Here is a 22,921-nt window from a genome sequence, read left to right as displayed (position 1 = left end):
GTAGCTCCTAAAAGATCTTTCAGATACAGCGCAGTGTAGGAGAGTTTTAGTTTATGTCAGCAGCGTAGCTTGTAGTTAATCGCATGGCGTTGCGCTGTATCAATACACCACATCAAAAATTAATTGAGACTTTATAGAGAAATCCCTGTATTTTGCCTCTTGGAACATGCTGTGCATCAGCATATGAAACCTTAAGCTAAACAACTTTCAAAGTAACACGAGGCGACGTGGTGCGACAGTGCGTTTCTCTGTGTTCACTCTTGAAAAGCTGAGAGGCAGCACGTCGTTTCTCACTGTCTGGATTCATCCATTCTGAAGTGTGAAGAATTTCTGACAACTGAGGCTGGTGAACACTTTAGAACAGCTTCTCCTTGTGTTTTGTCCCGCCACATCACCCCCACCTCCAACTGAAAATACATCCAACTACAGAAGCACAACACTAGTGAAACGCTTTGTTTCTTGTGACTTGAATGCATGCTTCTCCCCTCTAAATGCTGACTCCCTCTCACCTGCCTTCCCCCTCTGCCTGCACCCTGGGTGGTAAAGTCAACAGCAGCAGCCTCCCGCACTCTGGTAAATATTTGCTAAATGTGATGGAGTTATGTGCTCTACTAGCTGACAGTCTTCATGCGAGGGTCACATTCTGCTGTAACTGGGTGAGGCTTCAGATGTGAATTCAGGGGTTTGCCATCCACATGACAGCTAGTAGATGAACAAACATCTTTTCAGCTTGTCCTGCTGGAATATAACTATTAATGGTCTCACATGAATTCCCATACATGCATTTCTCCATCAATTGCAAGTACACTATGTGGACAAAAGTATTGGGGCACCTGTCCATTACACCAATGGGGACTTTAATGACATTGCATTCCAAAAACAGCTTCCACTCTTCCACAAGAGGAGTGCTTCTGTGGGAGTTTGTGCCCATTCATGCAGTAGAGCATTTGTGAGGTCACACACTGATGTTGGACCAAAAGGCCTGGCTCACAATCTCCGTTCCAGTTCATCCCAAAGGTGTTGGATGGGGTTGAGGTCAGGGCTCTGTGTGGGCCAGTCAAGTTCTTCCACACCAAACTCATCCAACCATGTCTTTATGGAGCTTTGCTTTGTGCACTGGGGCACAGTCATGCTGGAATAGAAAAGGGCCTTCAACAAACTGTTGCCACAAAGTTGGAAGCATAGCATTGTCCACCTGCTATACGAATCAATATTTCCATGTATAAACAACAGATCTAATGGCTGTGAGACTGTGGGGAAAATACCCTGACTGAACTCTGCAGCTCTGTGGAGCATCTTTCAGCTCATTGTTTTGGTGCTTTGCTGTCCTGGTTTTCCCTCACTGCTCTCACCAGCATCATTTCCAAACACAGCAAGCAGCTAAATAAAAAAAGCTCCAAAAACCCACTAAACTACCTGTCCAGCATCAAACAGCAGGCAGACAGAGTGATGACTAGCTGGGAGCTAATTCAGCTTGATGTTTGCCTCAGGAGTTTTTGGAGAGCAAAGAAGAAGTAAAAAGAGAGCAAATACTGGACTTCGTCAGACCTACCTAAAAACACAACATCAAATGAAAGCTGATTTCTCAGTGTGTTGCTCTGTCTGACTTTTTGTTGACAAACTCTGGGCTGTTTGAAGTGTGAAAGAAACAAGTTCAGGGACTGCAACAGAGTCAGTTTAATGATGCTCAGTGGACAGAAGACTGTTTGTGTTGGACACCATCATGTAGTGTTACAAACAATATCACTGATGAGAAGTTGTAGGAGATTGTCTGTGTTGTTGGTATTTCAGCCTGAAACCCTCAGTTCTCTGATGCACATTTTGTTGCCAGTTTTATGAACACTAAAAGCCAGATTTCATTGTGAATTGACTCTGTTTGTGTGCAGACTGGAGTACGTGTCAGCTGAGTCCGAACGCTGTGTGCGGGAGTGGCATCAAGACCCGGATGCTCGACTGTGTTCGCAGTGACGGCAAATCAGTCGATATGAAATTCTGCGAGGAGGTGAGACTTACAGAAATTCCTCAGGTGCCTCCATGAGTGTTTCCCGTTTTTGTTTTGTGTTTTGTTTGGTTGTTATGTTTTTGTCTTTGTCACATTCATTTTATTTAATGACTTAATCACATCACTTATCATGATACATTACTGTGCCCTTCCAGTACTATTAGGCCCACAGCAACATGAAATATTCCCATGCAGAGATTGTTGTCACTGCTTCAGGCTGAGTGTTTTATTCATTCAGAATTTGTCTGGGCTCCATGTAATTGTAGCCGGCGGGCTGTGGCTGAGCCGTCCCCACAGCAATTTAACCCCTGGCCCGCTTCATCATCTGGCTCGTTCACAAAAACACATTGTGTCAGCGTGGCTTTCACAGCAGCTGCGATGGTCCAACTCCGCTGGCCTGATGCTGCCCAGCACAGTCTGTCCCCTGCCAGAGCAAAGGCTTCTGGGAATTGTAGTGCTGAGAGGTCAAGCTGCTGTCTGGCCGTAACAGATTGAGCCGGCCGTGCCGTGACTGTTCGCCCGTGTTGAGAACGATCTGACGATGTGACCTGAATTACCCCCTTTCATTTCCTCCGTGCGCTGCAGTTGAATTTGGAGAAGAAGTGGCAGATGAACATCTCCTGTGTGGTCGAGTGTCCCGTCAACTGTCAGCTGTCGGAGTGGTCCGTCTGGTCCGAGTGTTCACAGACGTGTGGACTGGAAGGTAAGATCCATAACAGACTAGACATTTTCTCAACACTGTGATCATGTCCAAGATGTTGTTGACATTTAGCTGACTTTTTCCAGTGTGATCAAGGACTCACTGGCAGCATGAATGGAAATATGTGACCTTTAACTAACAAGACAGCATCTCTAAACAGGAGGTCACCCCTTCATCGTCAATTGAGTACAACCTCAAAATGATCACAGCGTTTATTACCCTTTTTATGTGCAATAATTAGATAAAATTAGGGTAAAAGTGAAAGGCAGAGCAAACAAATTCAAGAAACAATAAATAGTGCACATAAAATACAAGCCCAAGGTCAAATAATAAACCATGCTTACACTGAAGTTAGAGTCTGAATGTTTTTGAAGACTTTATTTAAACACATTTGCTACAGGGTCGAGTGGTTGAGCTCGTATGCTTTTAGCCCCTTAAACCTCACTGATCTGCACTGTGTGTACCCTCGAGGTCAAACAAAAATATTAAATTAATTTCCTTGAATGTGCAAAGCAGGTTTTTTTTCCCCACTCATTTTAAATCCTGTATTGTTAGAGGATTACATGTTTACTCGCTCGCAGTCTTCTTCCTCCCTGCCTTTGTTGGCCCATTGCTGAGTTTCTTGGCTTGTGTCCTCATGTGAGACAAACAAAATAAGGGGCTTTCTCATGAATAAACAGCACTACTACAAAAAAATAAATAACCTCCACAGAATTCTGTCAATTCTGAGCTAAGGGGAAGAAGAAATCTCTCCTCCATTAAACATACGAAGAACTTTCAGTCAAAATGACCATCAGCAACGGTCACGTCTGCCCCCCGTGTGCTTGGAATGAACTTCAGCATGTCATCATATAGATGGTATAATTGTTATAAATTTCGCTAATGTAGTGTGGTGATGTGAGGAGGCGGACCTGAGGTTTTTCTTAACATGATGATCCAGCTCATATTTTCATCCAGTTGTTCTCTGAGTGAGAGCTGCTGTCGCTCAGAAAGCCCTGAACCCTCGGCAGTGAGTTCGGTTCCAGACTGCGTATTTAAATTCAACAGGAGATCATGTTTGTTGCACAGTTTTTTCTGCATTAACATCAGCAGCAGTGGAAACAGGTGGGACTTTTTCGTGACGCTCCCTGGGCTGCTCGTAATGTAAGGAAAAATGCAACTGAGTTGGCTTTAAGATGCTCAGCAGCCAGAAAAGTTGTTAAAGTACACGTGTGTGAATGCGAAGCAGGAAGATGCAAGTACTAAAGCTCACGGATCTGGAGGAGCCTGTGACCATAAAGCTTTCAGAAACATTTGCACATGCAGGTTTGTCTGGAAGGAACTTTGCGTTTTGTCCTCATGAGTGTGTGTGACCCCACAGAAGTGCAGCGTGGCTCAGTAAAAGCATGCACGATCAGCATAGCATACTTGTATACCTCCTTTATCACACACTTCCTGTTTCCCCCCGGAGGCATTTAGCCAAGAAAAACTCACAAAAGCAAAAGAGAGGAAGCGTTTATTTAAGAGATGTTACAGTCTTCCCAAATGGCCAGCAAAAATTTGTCCTCTTGTTGCCTGGTTGTTGTTCCGGCAGTTCACCCAATTGACTCTGTTCCATTATATCTTCCTGCTCCTCGGGGCTGTGGGGAGCACTTTGAAGAAGACGAGCTACAGCGTTAGCTGCTAAATCACAAGGAATAAGATATAAGTTTAGGAAAGGCTAAAGGTGCAAGAGGGGACCTCATTTGATGTGTTTTTCTGTGTGTGTGTGTGTGTGTGTGTTCGGGATGTTCTCTTGTTAGAAAAGGATGTGAGGTTGCACAGTTTGTGTGAGCGTGTGGGATGGCTGATTTGTGTTTTATGTGTTGAAAGGTGTCGTAGGTTGGCAAAGGTGTATTATGAGGTGAACAGATTGCTGGCTCGGCAGCGTGAAAATGAAAGTGGGTGCAACAAATGAAGGGTTGTGAGATTTGAGAGTGGGAGGTTTAAAACAAGTAAACAGGAAGGTTGTGTTTCTGTGCTGTTTTCTAGTTGATTCATAGCATCGGTTCTGCACTTAAATCAGCCTCTGAGGCGTTAGCTGCTGTAATGTATTGGATTTATTTAAAAAGAGTTTGCTGATTGATGTGAAAGAAAGACCATCTTCCTCAAGTGGACCAACAACCAATCAAGATGGCAGAGAAAGAGTTCAGCATTTCAGGCTGTTCAGAAAACGCTGCTCCGTTAAGTGAAGTGCTCTTGTGCTCAGCAGCATAAATTTAATGGCTTCGACACAAACACGCACGCATGCATTTACAATGAGCTGTTTGCGGAGGGAATTGATGACCGCCGTGCGTTCACTGCATGTGTTTATAGGAGTTTGTTGTGCAGAAAACAATAAGTTTATTATTGTATGTATAAGTTTATCATTTTAGAAAGAAATGAAAACCTCTTCAGACTTAGCAGAAAAAAAAATCACTGAATGTTTAACTTCTAGCAAGACTCAAGGATCCTGTTGCTGTTGTTTCTCTAGCTGGAGTGATACTTAATTAGTGTTAATTGTTTTATTGAATCAGCAATTACAAACAATTTGGCAGTGCAATCGCTTATTAATAGGCAGAGCAGATCCTCTGTGGGGAAGAGCCCTAACCTTCAGAGGAAAATAATAGTATACTGATGATGTCACTTCCTGTCTGTGTGAGGTTTTTTTTTTGTCCCCCCTCCAGGTAAGATGTGGCGGCAGCGTTCGGTGGTTCAGGCGTCTCAGGGCGACGGCCGGCCGTGCCCGTCTCAGATGGAGCAGTGGAAGCCCTGTCCTGTCCGGCCCTGCTACCGGTGGCAGTACAGCCCCTGGTCCGAGTGCCGGGTTGAGGTACATCAGTAAATCATAGCTGTAGATCGTGGTAAAGGAAAGAGCCATTCCATTATATACAATCTAATGGGGACAGATTTTCAAACCGGGAAATGCTCATTTAAAACCTTTTTTGTAGGGCTTAGCAATGACATCACACCTACAAGCACATGTCTGTGAGACTTTCGGCATTTCTAATACCCACACCCTCCCGACCTGAGGGTCAGGCAGCTCCGCCGCCAGTTGAATACAGCACTAATTATTAATGAACTTATTGAACTCAGCTACAAGAAATGCAGCTTTGACAGGCCTACTGCTAAGCAAAAATCGATATACACAAGAGTTTGAGGCAGAAGTCTCAGCACCTGGCAAAAATAATGGAGTCTTTAGTATTGATGAACAACGCCATCAAATCCCAGCTCATGCACTTATTTTGTGGGATGGACAGTAAAAATCAATCTAATGCACTTTTAATGCCGATACATTACTGTAAACCAATACCTGTGCCAAGATATTTGGCAGCTTTACACCTCATTTTGCATCGTGTGCCACCAGGTCAGATTATTAAAGTCGTTTGTTGCATCGTTTATGACGTTAAACAAAACTTTTATGTCAACACAGGAAGGCGTCACCTCTCGACGTTCATTTAGGTCATTTGTTCTTCTCAGTTAACAGTTAACACACTTCCCCTTTTGTCATTCAGCTGTTCATACAGAATATCTGCACGTCTTTAAAGTCGACATTCTTGAGGTTTCAGCTCTGACCCAGCAGTCGGAGAGTGAACAGTAAGCCGTGAGGCTGATCAGTGAAGCTTCACCTGCATGCGTCATTTTGTTGTGAATCTCTTGTGTGTGTGAAGCCGTGGTGGACCTCGCCACCAGCAGTGAAGGCCTCTACATAAAGAGGTGATTGCAGAATATAAATTCACAGAATGACTATTGCAGAGAAAATGCTGATTAAAAACAGGGTTTTGTTTCACAGATATCTAACAGATTATAAATTTTAATCTTAAACCATATACTGAAAGTAACTAAAACTCAAATATTTGACTTTAATTCATTTGTTTTATAAAGTGAGTCCAGAATAGCTTCATTTCAATATAAACATTTAGCTGATTTATGTCTAAGAGAGTCTGAATGCGACATTAGTGAAAAAATGGCCTTTTATAAACACAAACCTCTGAGCTTTCTTCAGCCGTGATTTATGTCCACCAATGAGATGCCAGAATTTCTGTTGATTAACTGAATGAAACTTGTGCCAAGAAGAGTGATTGAAGACAGGAAAAATTAATGCGCGTCTTTGTGCAAATTTTAATTACATATTTGTAAGACTCTCTTAATTACATCACATTCAGAGAGCTTACTGTCCATCAGTTAATTAATTAAAAAATGGTTTAAAGTGAACCTGCAGAATATCAGCAACTCTTCTACTTCTCCATTGTGATTTGTACTGATTCAGTAATGGAAGTCCGTAAGCAATAGTGGCTTTTACCTTTATTACCTTTAAAGGTACAGTGTGTCAGATTTGGGGGGGGGGGGTTTAATGGCAGAAACAGAATATAATATTCATGATTATGTTTTCATCAGCATATAATCACCTGAAACTACCTTAGAAGGAACCAGAAGCTCCTCCTCCAGTAACCTTTTTGTTAGTGCTCACAGCAGCCATTTGCTCACAGATCAAATCTTCTAAACTTAATATGACGTTATATGAGTTATCGTTAAGATAGCTGGGGGACAAAACTTCCATCCATGGCTCTAAACATGGCTTCTTCTTCTTCTTCTTCTGTGGTGTCTCTGTCCTGTCAGAGTGTGGTGTGTGGACACGGCATGCGCTACAGGAACCTGTCCTGCTTCGTGTCGGACGGCTCCAGCGACGGCGAAGGCAGCCCGGTGGACGAGGAGCTGTGCAGCAGCCTGGAGCTGGCAGTCGACGGAGACAACCAGATCAGACTCAAGGAGGCCTGTACGCTTCCCTGCCCAGGTAATAATGCTGCTCAAAATAAGGTCATTAGCAAACTTGCAAAGTCACAACCAAGCACTCGACTCATACGTTTGGACAGTAGGTGGCCTGCAGCAGCATCGGGTGCTTATACGCTATATGCTGTTTATATGTAATTTGTGCTTTCAAAAACACTGTTTGAGTGTCGGTCAAGATAAAAAAGACAACACACGGCTTCAGTAACCACAAAGAGTTAGCTGCTAACATCACCTGAATTTGACTGCATCTGTGGTTATCCCTCAAAGTTGTTGAATCTCTGACTTGACTCTGAAAATGTAAAAATGCCAGCTGTTCTGATAACCGATCTGATGATCATTTGAATTGTTTTTCAAGCAAAAATGTCAAATAATTTTCTGGTTCCAGCTTCTTGAATGCCAGTATTTGCTGCTGCTCTTTGTCATTTATGATAATTAATGAAGAGTCTTTGGTTTTTGGACTGTTTGTTGGAAGACGCCACTTTGGGCTCTGGCAAATGTAATGAAAATAAATAACAGTGAAAATAGTCATTACTTACAGTAATCTAAGGGTTAATGTACTCAGCATCAGCACTGCGGAGGCACACAGAGCTCAGTGGGGCCATGAAGATCTGAGTGTCGGACTGATTTTAAGCTCTAAGTGATCTGATCCATCACACTTTGCATTGCTGAGCTGCTCTCAGGTTCACCAGCAGAACACAGAAGTCATTGTGCAACGCATAACACAGTCAACACTTTATATCGCAAAGCAGCTGCCTCTGAAATACTTTTGTTACCGGGTAGATTTTATTATCTCTAACCAGTAGCACTCAGTGTCTATGATGACCTCTAAATTCAGAGGTGGGAGCTTACCTGAAGGCAGAATAAATGGACTACATTATGGCTCAGTGTAACTGTGCAGTTTTATGGAAGAGTTAGATTTACTGGTAGGCACTCAGAGCCCTCCTCTGTTCTCTCTGATGTGGGTCTCATACACTATATAGACAAAATTATCCAGACACACCTCTTTATGGAGCTGTTTCCTAGGGGTTTGGGCTTCCAGTGAAGGAAAATGTTTCAGCACACCAAGACATTTTGGACAATGCTATGCTTCCAACTTTGTGGCAACAGTTTGTTGAAGGCCCTTTTCTATTCCAGCATGACTGTGCCCCAGTGCACAAAGCAAAGCTCCATAAAGACATGGTTGGATGAGTTTGGTGTGGAAGAACTTGACTGGCCCACACAGAGCCCTGACCTCAACCCCATCCAACACCTTTGGGATGAACTGGAACGGAGATTGTGAGCCAGGCCTTTTGGTCCAACATCAGTGTGTGACCTCACAAATGCTCTACTGCATGAATGGGCACAAATTCCCACAGAAACACTCCAACATGTTGTGGAAAGCCTTCACAGAAGAGTGGAAGCTGTTAGAGCTGCAAAGCTGTCTGTGTGTTTAGAATGAGACGTCATTAAAGTCCCTGTTGGTGTGATGGTCAGGTGTCCCAACACCTCTATATTATAGTGTATTTACTTCCAGTTTACTTCCCAGTTTACTTGATGTCCATCAGCTAATTTGTTTCACCTCTAGGTGAGAAGTCCCACATGAAGAGTGTAAGACAGCAGTGCAGCAGTGAAAAGATGATCCCTCACATGCCTCCCACCCACTAAAAAATGCTGTCAGTGGTGTTTGTTGAAGCGTCTGGCCAAGTCACGGGCGCTGCTGTCAAGAACTATTTTCTGTTTCATGGGGAAGACTCAAACTATTTAGACCACCTGCTCCTTCTCTGGAATAGACTGAGAGGTGAATCCAAATATAAACTGTGACCTCCTTCAATTCAATTTATTCCATTTGTACAGTGAAGAAACGTAGAAGCAAAGTGATTAAAACACACACACACACACATACTGAGAAAGAGATAAAGTCACAGAAAAAGCGGGTGCAATCAATAATCTGTGTGGGCGAGATAACAAAACCCCTGAGGGTGTATAAGAAAAGACAAAATGGCAAGCTGAGCTACAGCCTCACTGAATAACAATCTGCTGTAAATGACAATATATTTTATGCATTTATTCACCTCACATATGAAAGGAGATGCTGATTATGAGCAGAACAGACTGAAGAAGTGTTTTCATTGTTGATTATGGACACACGGCTCGTGTGAAACGAGGTGTAGCTCCGTACGCGATGCACTCACTCTGAGGCAGTTAGTATGGCACACTTCACACATTAAAGGCACTTCAGACTTATTTACATGTTGCATGAAAGGCATTCAATAAGAAATATAGCTTAGGACATCCAAAACACACAATTAAACAACAGAAGAAATTAAAGAGAAATGAATAGCACATGTGCAGTTTACAGATATTACAGCAGCAGATTTATCGCAAATTTCTTTGTCATTTATGAAACGCCGGGTCTCAGATTGATAGACAAAAGCAGGCTTCTCAACGCTAGGTAGTGGCCGTCAATATTTCCAAAGAAATGACAGCCATAACTGGCAGATTTTATCAGCCGTAGCTAACTAACAGACTGAGGCTAAAGCCACACATCCTTGGATGAAACTCCTCACAGCTGATGAACAGTGTAGGAGCTGAGAAGAAAGAAGAAAGAAGCTAAGTTGTCCTAGTATTGCAGTACAGAGCAATTTTAGTCCCAGTATGACAAGTATGATAAAGTCTTTTTTTGCCTCATAAAAAATACTTTACAAATTGCTCGATCAGGCAAACAAACTGCTAGACTTACGGTATTTACAGGGTGTTTAGGATGAGGACTATGAAGACCAGGACCAGCTTCCACCCGATGGGTAAACATCACACAGCTGATGGGATGCTAGTTAACAGCTGCTGATGATGATCCAGCACGCTGTTTCACGCATTCCTTTTCACTGTTGTATGTTTGGTTTCTGCTAAACTCCTTAGGCACCACCCATCACCTCCTGCACCCCACCTCAATATGCATGGAAACCCAAAGCTTGGCCTGCTGCGACTGTGACCATAAAGTGTGTATAGTGTAGCACAGCAGGCTGCTCAGTGGTGGTGATGTGGGGTCATTTGACTGTACTGTAGTTCCTTTGTAGTCTAATGTTAGCTTCTGCCTTGTGGAGATTGAATTAAGCTTCAAAAATCTTTGATTATTAACATATGTGAGTATCATATGAATAAATCATCTAAAATGCAGTGCAAGCTGGCTTTTTGTCAGAGTGATGCAAACTTCCCGGCTGGCGTACAGAAATACGCCGCCGCACTCGACACAGGCATAGCAGTTGAGCAGATACAGTGTGGAACAAAAAGCTAGAGCAAGACTGATGCCATGTGCCATTTGGTTGGAGCTTCCACCCAGAGCTTGTTAGTGTGCCATGTGTGCACACATTTTCAGCTTGGGTAATCCCAGCTGGTGACAAACCCTCAAACCTGGCAGTGTCAGCGCACGATCGACCTGCACAGGATGAATTCTTTAATTTTCGGTGAGTGAATCGGTCTCGGCACCGTCTTTATGCTGAGCTGGACATCTGTTGTGATTTACATGATACACGGCCATGCAAAGCAAAGCCTTTTATTGTACAGCACACAGATGCATAGTTTAATTTAATTGCTGTAACTCCGTGAGTGGGTTGCTGCCATCTGGTTAACAAAGTAACCAACACATCTGCCAGTTTGAGTTAAATGTTTCTTCTACTTTCTCCACATAAAGTAGAAATCTTAGTCAGACTTTTCCCTCCATCCTTCACGGTCACCTTCAACTGACTCCACCTTCAAAGACATCACCGCCCGCATTCAGGAGACCACTGAGCTGGCTGCTTCCTGGTTTTAACGTCACAATCTGTAACATTTGCATGTGAATTCAGTTGTCTTGCTCTGTGTTACTGATTCATCTAAAAAGATGGGGATTAAATTACTGTAAGTCCTTTATTACCTCAATGCAAACATAATCAGGCTTTAATTCTCAACACTCCCTGACCTTATATTTGATCATGTTTCAGTCAGACTTCTCTCTCCCTTAACAGAAATGCTGTTCTTACTAATAAATCACAGCAGGTTTTACTTTGCCTTTTATTGCATTCGATGCACACTTCCTGCATAGATTTCACAGTAAACACTTCCAGGAGCTCAGAGATCTGCAGGATGTTTTCTCGATGTCGGGGAAGGCAAAAGCAATTAGAGCTAAGAAGTGAGCGAACGCCATGTGAGCCATTACGGCGCTGGTGCATATCTGAAGTCATTTGTTGGTTTTGGTGAATTTGTTCCCTCCTCGAGGGGCAGATTTCATCATTCGCAGTCCGAAGCTGAGCAGCTCGTTTTTCCGTTTCCTCTCCCTGTTTTCCTCTCTCTTTCTGTGTCCGACTGAGACAGGAAGCGGTCATGTTAAACTCTCTGAACTGTTCACCTCGCCCGAAGCGGTCTGTGCTGCAGGTCTTCAGGTTTACTGTGGTGAATCAGAGTGTTGTTGGTCATAGCTCAAGTGTTTATGTCAAAAGAATAATTGCAAAACATAATTTTTATGCTCTGATGTTGTAGCCTTACTAGAAAATACAATGATTTCCTTCTACTAAAAATAAAAAAAGGGAAAATAGCGCCAGAATCCAAAGTCCAAATCCCCTCCAGCAGCAGTTAAATCATTTTCTTCTGAATAAGTAGAAGAAGTGGGTACCATCCTGTCTGTCAGTGCAAGGGCAGTGGCATTTAAATCAGACTGTGATTAACAGCTGATCTCTCAGCATAACTTCAGCGTCGCACCAAGGATGTGAACCCCAAACCCCCGCCGAAAGAAAAGCTGGGCGAGGATCTCACAGATGGGATTATGACTTCAAAGGTTGGGTCTGATGAGTTGTTGTCAGGTTTTGTGACAGGAGCTTGTCAGCCGCTTGGTTTGATGTAAGTTTGCGGTGCGGAGCTGAGCAGACAGGTGAGCTCTTCCCGACAGCTGCTGGACTCCGTCCATCAGGTCTGCGGCTCCGACGCGTCACGTCTCCTCCCACCGCCGCAGCCACACTCTTCACGTTCTCAGGCTGCCGCCTCCATGTTGTGTTGCACATGGAGAGGTGAACGTTAGCGTTCCCTCTGGGTAGATGGGGCAAATGCACAACATTTCCATAAATGATGGGAAACTGAAATCCCAATTTATGATTCAGCCTGATGCGTGTTTTCACACAGTGCAGCTTAAACATAAATCTGTAATTTTCAGTGTTAGCAGGTCCCTAAAGGGAGAGTTATTGTCGCCTGCCTCTGCCAAAAGACAAAATACAAATGTGGAGTTCATTTCCAAAGTGCTCTGTGTCTGTTTTGCCATTATTGATCGTTCATCATTCAGTCTGTGGAAAATATGGAGGAGGAGAATGTTTTGATTTGAGTGCACCACAGTTTGAATTCATTTTATATTTTAAGTGTGTGGCGTGTGCTTCCACGGACAAATTTCTCATTTTGGAGGGTTAAAAAAAAAAACCCTCATCAGATGTCTGCTGGTCCCTGAGATGGAAAACACTGAGAAACGCTGCCCCAGATAACAAGTCAGTCCAGCCTCTTTTGCCGAACTGCAGGAGCACTCGAGTATCAAATGGCAATCACAAGCACAGACTGTGTTCTGTGCAGGGAGGTGCTGTGCTGTGATTTGAGGGGAAATTCGGGGCCTGTTTGTGTCGGACCAGGAACCGCCTGGGAATTCTGGCACACACTTTCATGCACTGCCACCCTTGACCCATGTACTGTTTCCCCTGCTGTTAGATGAGCTGCAGTTGTCAGCTGTGATCAAAACCAAACCGCCCTGCATTTCATTCTTCCTCCTGAAACTCTTCAAAGCGCCTTCTTTCCATCGTGATATGAAATGCAAATACATATTCTGTAACTCTGCCGCTTTCCTCCACACCTCACCCACATTAAACTCTTCTCATCCCTAGATAAATAGGTGAAATGTTGCTTTGGTTTTGCCGAACGTTGAAGATCTGATTTCCACCAGGACACCCACACTAAAACCGCAAAGCACAGATTTCTGCAAAGCTTGAACAGCTCTTTCAAAGTCAAATAAAAGGAAATCAGTAAAAACAAGAAGCTACACCAAGAGACTGAAAATACAAGTAAATTACTAGTGAAAACGAAATAAAGTGCATCTCATTTGGCATCTTTCTAAACTAATACCTCTGACAGGCTCTGACTGCAGAAACCTGGTCACTATTGAGTCTTAAAGTCTGGAAGAGCCAACCTGAGGCTGTGCACTCTGGCTTACAGGAAATTAAAAGATCTGCGATACGACTCAAGGCCAGAGCTGTCAATTTTTTACAGGTCATCAGGAAGTTATTTCAGCAACTCCACACTGAACAGGTAGCAGGTGAAGAGATGTCAGGGAGATGTACTTTAAACTTTACAGGATTTAATTTCAGTTTAATTTGAAACAACTGGACCGACAGCTGGAGCGGCTTTCAGTTTTTATTTGGTTAGTTGTCTAGTGTATAAAATGTAAAAAAAAAAAAAAATCATCTTCATGGAGTCCAGGATGATGTCTTCAGATGTCTTGTTTTTCCAACCAGCAGTCCAAACTTCAAAGATGTTCAGAGTGCAGAGACAGAAAAACGGAGAAAAAGTAAACATTTACCATCTCTGGTTTGTCTCTTTGTCCCTGCAGGTGAATGCTACCTGATGGAGTGGTCAGACTGGAGCTCGTGTGTGAGCATCTGTGTGAAGGGGGCCGGCGTGGACTTCGGTTCGGTTCAGGTCCGCTCACGAGCCGTGTTGGCCCAGGAACCCGAAAACCTGCAGCTGTGTCCTGACCAGGCTTGGGAGTCTCAGCCCTGCACAGGTGAGCAAACTCCCTTTGACCAGTGGACTTTAAGTGCATGCAAATTAACTAGAAGCAAGCCAGCAGTCCCAAACCCTGAATAACTTTTCCATTAACTTCACCTACATATTCCTGACGCACATCGTGATCACGGGAAACTGGAGTGAAGTCAGTCTCAGCTTGTGTGGAAGGCAGGAAGAGCCGACGGAGAGCTCGTCAGCACGTCAGGGGGCTAACACAAAAAGACACTCAGATTCAGGGTCGTACCTGCAGGCTATTTGGTCTTCCATCTCTCTGAACTTGCATGTTGGACTGGAAACTGGAACACCAAAAGAAACCCACAGAGAGAAGATCTTTGAGCTGTGTGTAACCTAAACCAGGTGCATATAATATAAATGAAACTACTAAAGCTCTAACTGCGACTCTCGCTGCGTTCTCCCCTCTGCTCACTGGGTTAACTGGTGCTCTCCCACATGGGACTTCAAGGTTCAGACCTCTAAACAGCAGAAACCCCCGCACTCATTTACTGTTGTGGTGTCTGCAGCTCCCCAGGCGCGTTAATCGGCCATTAGCTGCAATATGGGTTATGAATCACCGCCGCCGCCGCCCAGGCTCAGGATATGCAGTAGCCATAGGCTTGTCTGTAGAGCGGCCGCCCTCCACCCTCTCCTCCCTCCCTGGCTACTGTACACAGAATAAAAGCAGATTCCACTAGCCTGACCTGGTTTTACAGCATCACTCCGGGCTCAAGACCAGTGAAGGCGGAGGAGGAAGAGAGAGCGGAGGGGAGGGGAAGGAGGAGGGCGCTGATGGAGAAAAGGGAGGCGAGGGACCGAGGGAGACAGATCAAATAGGTGCATTAAAAATTACTTTGGTGGGGGCAGCGTGGAAGCCTCACAGTTCAGACTGAAACCACCGAACCACTTCCATTCCTGTCCGAGTGATGTTCGCAGCATGTCACATCTCTGCCTCTTTCCCTCCACATGTCGTGTTATTCTGTTATCTTCAGTTAAGAGTGCATCCATTTCAACCAGTTATTCTGCATTAACAGCAAGAAAAACTAAAATTAAACAGTCAAAAAGTTAGGCCTAAAATGAGTTCTGGGCCTCACACGTTGCCAGTTATTCTACTAAGCAGTTAAATGAAATGTGACATAAGACTGTTTATTATATATGCAGTTTGGAGCATAACAAATATGATCGGTTCTTCAGTCCATAGGTGGTCTGAACACACACAGACTTTATCCATGTCAAGGTGAGGATCCAGAGAAAGGATGTACCTGAAATCAGCTTGATTATTTTCCTGATTTTAACCTCATATTAACGTGATATGAACCTGATACTCAGCAAACCTGAATGTGGTTTATTTCTTCCTTGGGCTGATGTTTTTGGAAGGTCCACCTCCTTTAGTGTGTGTGAATGTGTGTAACAGGCATGTTGTGAGCCTCGTTGAGACCCTCATAGAGACTTTCACTCGTGTTTCCAAAAACCTGTGATATTTTTGAGCTGACACTGCTGACATTATTTCTGCTTCCAGAGCTGCTCTTCCTCTGAGAGAGGGAAATAAAGAACAAAAAAAGATGGTGGGAAGTGCCGGCTGAAGACAGTGATTCAGTGATAGCTCTGAACATTTAGAAAAACAGCCTCGGCTGTACCACAGTGAGGAAAAAAGGGAGGAATTAGGAGAAGCGAGGAACATAAAGGGTGAAGTCGTCCTGTGAAAGCCGCCGTGCCGTCGGCCGGAGCGGTGATACTGTACCCAGGCCTGTGGAGAACAGATCTCTCCTTTGTTCAAGGTTAAATTGTTCATTTATGCTCGCAGAATGGGCCGGACTGGTGATTGGTTACACAGGACTCCTTTGGGAAATATGGTCATTTACTGCGCTGATGGAGATATTGATAAAGTCATAATAGCACTGATAAAAAGTCATTAAGCAAAAGCTCTTGCTGGAGATTAAAACATTGAACTGGACCCCTCTGTGAAGACACACTGATGGTGATATTATATGACAGCAGCCTATTATACAGCCATAACTTAGCAGCTGCTTTATTAATCTGTCACTCAAATGATTAATGGTCTTCACTGCAGCCTCTCACTGTACAGTCTGTATGGATGTTCATTGTTTTTTGTTTCTTGTTTTGCTTTCAGGGGGCGAATGTTACGAGTACAAATGGTTCAGCAGCGTAAACTCCACCCGCCCTTTGACTTGGTGTCAGCGCTCAGATGGACTCAATGTCACGGGTGAGGAAGTCTTACAGAGGAGCTTACATGGTAGAACATCAACAAGTTTTTGGAGAATTGGGTCAGCATGACGAAGTGTATGACGAGGACAAAAACGCACATTTTCCTTCGTTTGCCGCACAGACTAAATCGACGTGATTAACGAGATTCTTAACTTCTGCACACATAAAGTTAGGTCTGAATGAACCAAATGTAAGGCTGGAGTCAAACTCGAAAACTCAATTCCTGTCAGCCTCATATCACAAGCTGGTTTTCCACTGTTGAGAGTGGTGTTTGACACTGAGCGTACCTGCCCAGCAGCAGGCGAGCGATGGCCCCTGCTGGACTACGGCAACAGCATTAGGACAAACTACACGCAGAACTGCAGTTCACTGGAATACTGGAGCCAATTGGAATAATAAAAGCCATTAGTTAACTGTAGCTGTGATTAAGATTAAATTTGCTAACGATTATTTTGGAAAAGGGGGCGTGTGGGTTCCTGCTGTAGCATAGAAAATCACATTTTTACATCAATATACTGAGGGGATGTTTGGAGTATATCTGAGTATTCAGGATTGTACTTCTAATTCTTGTGACTTACTGGATGATTTTATCATTTTGGGTGGCACTAATTGTTATTGTCATTCCATCCATTTTCTATACCGCTTTTCTGTGAGGGTCACAGGGGGGCTGGAGTCTATCCCAGCTGACTACGGGGAAAGGCGGCAATGTAGAGTAGCCAATGTGTGCGTGTTTTTGGGATTGTGGGAGGAAGCCGGAGTACCTGGAGAAAACCCACGCAGGCACAGGGAGAACATGCAAACTCCACACAGAAGAGCCCAGACTGGGATTCGAACCTGGAACCCTGTTGCTATGAGGCGACAGTGCTGACCATTGAACCACCGTGCCGCCCCCATTATTGTTGTTGTTAATTGGTTTGGTCAGTAAATAGAGTAAAATGCCAGTCACAGCTTCTGATGGCCAAGTTGATGTAATTAAATTGCTTGTTTTGTCCGAGCAACAATACAAAAACCCAAATCCTCATAACTTAAAAGAGCACTCGCTTCAGCCTGTGGACACACAGCCTGTGAACACACAACCTGTGACGAGCAGTTTCAAGTGGACCTTTCTGGTTTATTTTAAAGCGTCAGACTGCTTTGAATGAGAAGCTGAATAGCTGAGTGTGTTGTGTGTGTGGAGTGAGAAACTGAGACGTAGCAGCAGCTCTAAAGCTCAACAGTAAGTCTACATCACTTTAATGTAGGAGGTCAAATTCACACCAAACCTGTCAGAAATACCACACGCTGCTCCATGATAACAGCCATCAGCAGTGAAGGGGTGGACGGTCTGCAGCCATTCATGCCTGTGTAGCACAGAGACACGCTTCAAAGTAAGATAAGGTTACAGCTTACATTTCCTGTACTGATGCATTATACAATCACACAAAACCCCTCTGACAACTTCTGTACTGCGAAAATGTTTTGTTTTCGTTTTTTCATTTTACTTGAGGGTAACGCTTGTCCCCCTGCCAGGAGACACAGACCATGTTTATGTTTACTCCTTTCAAAACATGGCGTGCTCTGTTTGATCCTGTTGTCTTTCCGCCCACAGGAGGCTGTCCTGCCATGAGTCCTCCGGTGGACAACAGCTCCTGTGACCCCCCCTGTCTCATGCCAAAGTCTTTCTGCAGTGAGGTGAGAGCAGCTCTTTGTTCTCATGCGACCAGTCAGACTGGAAATAAAAAGAATTAAAAGACAACCGGTAAAAGCCGAGTAAACAGAATAAAAACAATAAAAGACATAAGGCTGAAAGCACCTGTCCTGTGGACGAATGGCAGCCTCGGCGCTCACCGCTGCCATAATCGAATCCGAATGCAGCAGGGAATCAAATGATGGCAGCATAAAGATGTAAAACCTGTTTTCCTCTAGTGTCATTCAACTGTGCTGCATCCAATCGGGACAATAAGTTTCACATCCACCAGAGGCAGCAGCTGGTAAATCTCAAACTTTATCCATTTTAATAGCTTGTGTGTATATTTTTAGCAGTAAAGGCTGGTTGTCAGCTGTACTAGTTGGTTTAATAACCGCAGAATAAGCAGGTCAGGACGATCCGATGGGATGCGGCGGCCTTAGGAGCTCTGAGGTCACTGCTTCAATCCGGCATCATAAATCCACACTCAGCTGCCCGTTTATTGGGTACACGCAGGTTTAACTAATACAGTCTAACGCAGCAGCCGTGCTTTAAGTCCAACAGTCCTCTGAAGAGCTGCTGATTCACCGTGCAGTTTGTGGGGCTGACAGGTGTTCCTAATGTTTTGTCCATCCCATTTGTATCATTGAGGGTAAATAACAGAAGCAGCTCTCTGTATAATGAATGTAGCTCACAAACATGCTGTGAAGTGGTTTTATTTTTTTCTGGAAGCTGGTGCTTTTATCTAGATTGAATGAGACAGACAGCACACACAGCTGCTCAGGACAACAGGCCTTCAGCTTGAGACCAGACAGCCACAGGTCGGCCCCAGCGCACCAACATCCAGGGCCTCTTCCTTTAATTCACTTCCATACAGACGTGGCCTAACTCCTCTCTGACGTATTGTGCCTGTGGCTCAAACCAAACATGATTCTGCGCTGCCCCCTGCAGGCTGGCATCTGCACGTGCGAGGAGGGATTCACGGAGGTGCTGTCGCCCGCCGGGCAGCTGGAGCAGTGCGCCCCCATCCCGATCCTGGAGATCCCCTCAGCGGGGGACAAGAAAGGTGACGTAAAGACCAGTCGTGCCATCAACCCCACCCTGCCCACCACCATCCTGCCCGGACGCAATGGGCGGACCTGGTACCTGCAGCCCTACGGACCAGGTCAGTCAGATCCAGCAGACGCCTGCCTCTCTTCGCTGCGCTCATAAAAATTGCAAGAACACAAAATAGAAGAGACAGAGAGTTTTGTTGCTGTCATGTGAAAACCTTTTAATCTCTTAACTGTCATGTTTTGGGGAACTAACCCCTCCTTAATGTAGTCTTCAGAAGCTCTTATTTTCCAGTTGTCAAATCATAATTACAGAAACCACCACATAAAAAAAGCTTCTGAGTCAGAAATGTGGAGGAAAGATGCTGACGTGGTTGGTCCACATTTTGGGAAATGTTACAAATGTCTGACAGTGTAATTAATGTTATACAACAGCAAAACAAGCATTAAGGAAACACAGCAGCTGGTGATGGCTGTAAACAGAGCCTGTATTTACTGCTAAAGGTCAGTCATTCGTTTCACATTATTTCCAAAGCTCACGCTTGCAATCATGACCTTAAGGACTGTCTGTGCATGTGAAAGTTTCATGTCAGAATTTAAAATATGTCTGTGCTGCTGTGTGATGTGTGTTTTTCACTCTGTCTAAAGGGTTTACAGAGTCCAGTTTCCTAACCCTGCAGAGCTCCATAAAACCCCCTGGGCTGAAGTTAAGAGGTTTTCACATGACGACAACAGAGTGTACTTTACTTTCAGTGTGTGTTTGCCATGTTCAGAGTTGACAAGGTCTAATTACCTTCAGGTTTAACACATTTCTGCCTGCGGCTGTGCATGAAATCCGGCCTGACACCTTAAAAACAAAGATGAGTCAGACGTGTCGCGATGCACGTACGAACTCGGCTGCCTAATCTGAACCGCCGCTGCATTAACGTTTGCCAGAGCGTCGAGGCAGGCAGCAGAAACATTTAGGACGCAAGAAGTGCAGAACAGACTGAGCGAACGTCTGTCATCACGTCCGGTAGCTCTCACATCGTTTATCCACCAAATGTTTGGTTTTTCCAGCAAACTTCTTGTTGTTACACTTCATTTCCGTAAAATATGAAACATGTTTCTGTCTTCTGAGGAAGTGTGTGATTTGTCACTGTGTGAATCAGCTACCAAGGAAATACTGCGCTAAAAAATACTTTTAAAGTATTTCTGTTCTGAAGTACATCAGTAAACGTAGAAATACAACAGTGTAAAAATATTCTGTTACCAGTGAAGGTCCTGCATTCAAAGCTATGGGTAAAAGTAAAAGTCGTGTAAGTGCAGTATCACATTCGTATTGCAGCTGTTCAAGGTCAAGCTAATAGTTGAGCTGAATATATAAAGCAGAAAACTGCACTTCAGTACACTACTGGAGTAAATGTACTCAGTTAGCATCACACCACTGGTACTTGGTATTCACAATTTTGTTTCCTTCCACTGCGCCTACATTTTAGTACCAGTAGGATCTGCTAAGTACTTTGCTGGTACCTGGTTGATGCAGTGAAAGTACGCGGTGAACCGTTGGCTGTGTCATCGCCGCGTTTCGGGAAAAGGAAGCCGCGCTGCGTTCATGTTTTCACACAGTGAGTTGCTGGCCTTTGTGAACAGACAGACAAACTGACGAGCCTCCTCCTCCACAGATGGGAAGCTGAAGATGTGGGTGTATGGTGTAGCAGCCGGAGCCTTCGTGCTCCTCATATTCATAGTGTCTATGATATACCTAGCTTGGTGAGTTGACGAGTTTAATTCCCCCTATTTCTCATCATCCCCGTTCGTGAAACCAAACCCTCCTCATTTTGTCCCTCCTGTTTGACGTTAAAGCACCTCCCCCACCCCCACCCACATCACTGTTTTTGTCTTCATTTTCATTTCCTCTTTTGCCTCCTTCATGCCGTCCTCTCGTGAGAGCAGCAGCTACTGTGCCAAGGTGCATCGCTCTCTTAAGGCCCAAGAGTCCGACGCCAATGGGACGGCGGTCTGGATGGGCCAAAATGCACATGAGATGATTTACACCTGTCCCGATTGCCAAGAGCTGGCTCAAAGCAGCAGCAGCTAATGAGGATGTGGAGGGTTCAGCCCCGACTCCCCGACCCCCCACACACACCCCCAGTTTAAGTACATGCAGTCCTTGATCTGATCCCCCGTGACCTCTCAAAGTGTCACATGTCCTGCCTGACAATCTGAGTGAAGGTGCTGGCGCAGGTGAGGACCAGCCGTCCAGGATTATTTCTTTTTAGTCCTCGTAGATCTTTTTAGAGCGTGAGGACCACATAGATCGAGTCTCCCTGTTGAGTTTAGACAGAAAGGACTTGTTTCTACTTCCTGTTTATACCTGCTTTTCAAAGGGACCCACCTCTGATTGTGTTCACAACATGACTCTCAGAGCGAAGCTTAAAACAAGCCACTCGGTTGTAATTAGCGTCCGAGCTGGAGGTAAGCGAGGCAGGGATAGAAACTACTTCCTGTAGTATTTTTACACGTGTGTGTGTAAAACAGTTAACAGTAGAAATCTGATCTTTATGTTCAGGTGACAAAGCGGTCGGTGGTGATCAGCTTCAGCTCGCACCTTTGTGGTTATTGTCACCCATTCATGATTGTGACTTTGTGGACACATTGGTGTATTTTAATTTTTACCATATTTATTTTTCAGATAAAAGTTAATTCTCAGTGTGTTCAAATCAAATTCCAACTGGTGTCGGGTCCCTTTTAACCAGAAGGTGTAAACAGATTATATTAGCACATTAGCGTAGCATAGCATAGCATAGCTTCCTGCTCCTGCTCTCTGTCATCAGGAGCATCAGGCTTTTGTAGTTTAGCAATACAAAGATGTGGTGACACGGTGATTGTTGGCATTCACACTGTGTTGTTGCATCCCTGTGTGTCTGTCAGTGTCGCTCTGTACTTAAACATCTTAACTTTATTTGTTAAAGCCGCAGTGGACCTCAGACTGATAGAGACGATGACATGAAGAAGACTTGTGTATCACTGCAGGGACACGTTTATGGACCTCAAATCAAATCTAAATCCACAGACTCTGAAGCCTCTGAGACCGTCTCCTCCCTGGCATGATGTCATGCTGCCCTCTGGTGGCCGAAATAGGAAGTAGGCCAAGGCATTCCCCTTTATTTCCCTCACATTTCATTTCCTACCAAATCGACAGCTCGTTATCCTTTTTACACATTAAACATATTTACGTTATTTCTCCGTATTCAGCTTTGAAGTGTGTAAAACTGGATTTGTTCCTCAGCAGGAACTTTGGGCCGTAGCTGTGTAGTACATGTACAGCAAACTGCATGTGTCGCACATCACTTACAGCTGATGGGGATTTTAAACTTCCCTGACGAGATCAAGAAAATAATCATCAGATTAAATGACTAACATAACAGTGACTAACATGGATAACAGTGAAAAGAACCAAGATGATTTCTGTGGCGGCAGAGAACGTTTTCTGTTTTCTGAAAGTCCGCTGATGTTGTGAGTTAACTCAGCTCTTCGTCCCAGAAAAGTCCCCCGGGTTTTCCTCTCATTGTCCTCAGGATTGTCCTCGCCAGGATTTTCCTTTTGAAGCACCTCAATACTTCATAGGCCGTAACGTCACACGTCTCCGTTCTGTCTCTGCTGCTTGGGACAAAGTTTGGAGAAAAGTTTTCCATGTTTGGGAGTATTAATTGGACTGTCCTGCATTGAGAGATGTCCAAACTGTA

The 22,921-nt window shown here is 44.3% G+C and overlaps 1 protein-coding gene across 5 annotated transcripts in view; it reads left to right on the top strand.

Moving 5' to 3' along the window:
- The window catches only part of LOC124064510 (thrombospondin type-1 domain-containing protein 7A), a 126,724-nt gene that overhangs the window by 100,435 nt on the left and 3,368 nt on the right, over positions 1-22,921 (top strand). For 2 of the 5 annotated variants that reach the window (XR_006844270.1, XR_006844269.1), the window contains 10 exons: positions 1,887-2,002; positions 2,588-2,705; positions 5,387-5,532; positions 7,320-7,494; positions 14,080-14,253; positions 16,381-16,473; positions 18,064-18,146; positions 19,093-19,306; positions 20,858-20,945; positions 21,129-21,419. Coding sequence is in view for 3 of the 5 variants with exons in the window: in XM_046399053.1 (XP_046255009.1) it covers positions 1,887-2,002; positions 2,588-2,705; positions 5,387-5,532; positions 7,320-7,494; positions 14,080-14,253; positions 16,381-16,473; positions 18,064-18,146; positions 19,093-19,306; positions 20,858-20,945 (1,207 nt within the window). In the remaining 2 variants the exon portion in view is untranslated. The remainder of the gene's footprint in view (positions 1-1,886; positions 2,003-2,587; positions 2,706-5,386; positions 5,533-7,319; positions 7,495-14,079; positions 14,254-16,380; positions 16,474-18,063; positions 18,147-19,092; positions 19,307-20,857; positions 20,946-21,128; positions 21,420-22,921) is intronic. The other 3 variants (XM_046399053.1, XM_046399055.1, XM_046399054.1) reach the window with 2 other exon arrangements.

The sequence above is a fragment of the Scatophagus argus genome, chromosome 9 (genome assembly GCF_020382885.2).
Source record: "Scatophagus argus isolate fScaArg1 chromosome 9, fScaArg1.pri, whole genome shotgun sequence".
NCBI lineage: Eukaryota > Metazoa > Chordata > Actinopteri > Scatophagidae > Scatophagus > Scatophagus argus.
Note: the sequence above shows the minus strand (reverse complement) of the source record. Positions and strands in the feature narration are given on the sequence as shown.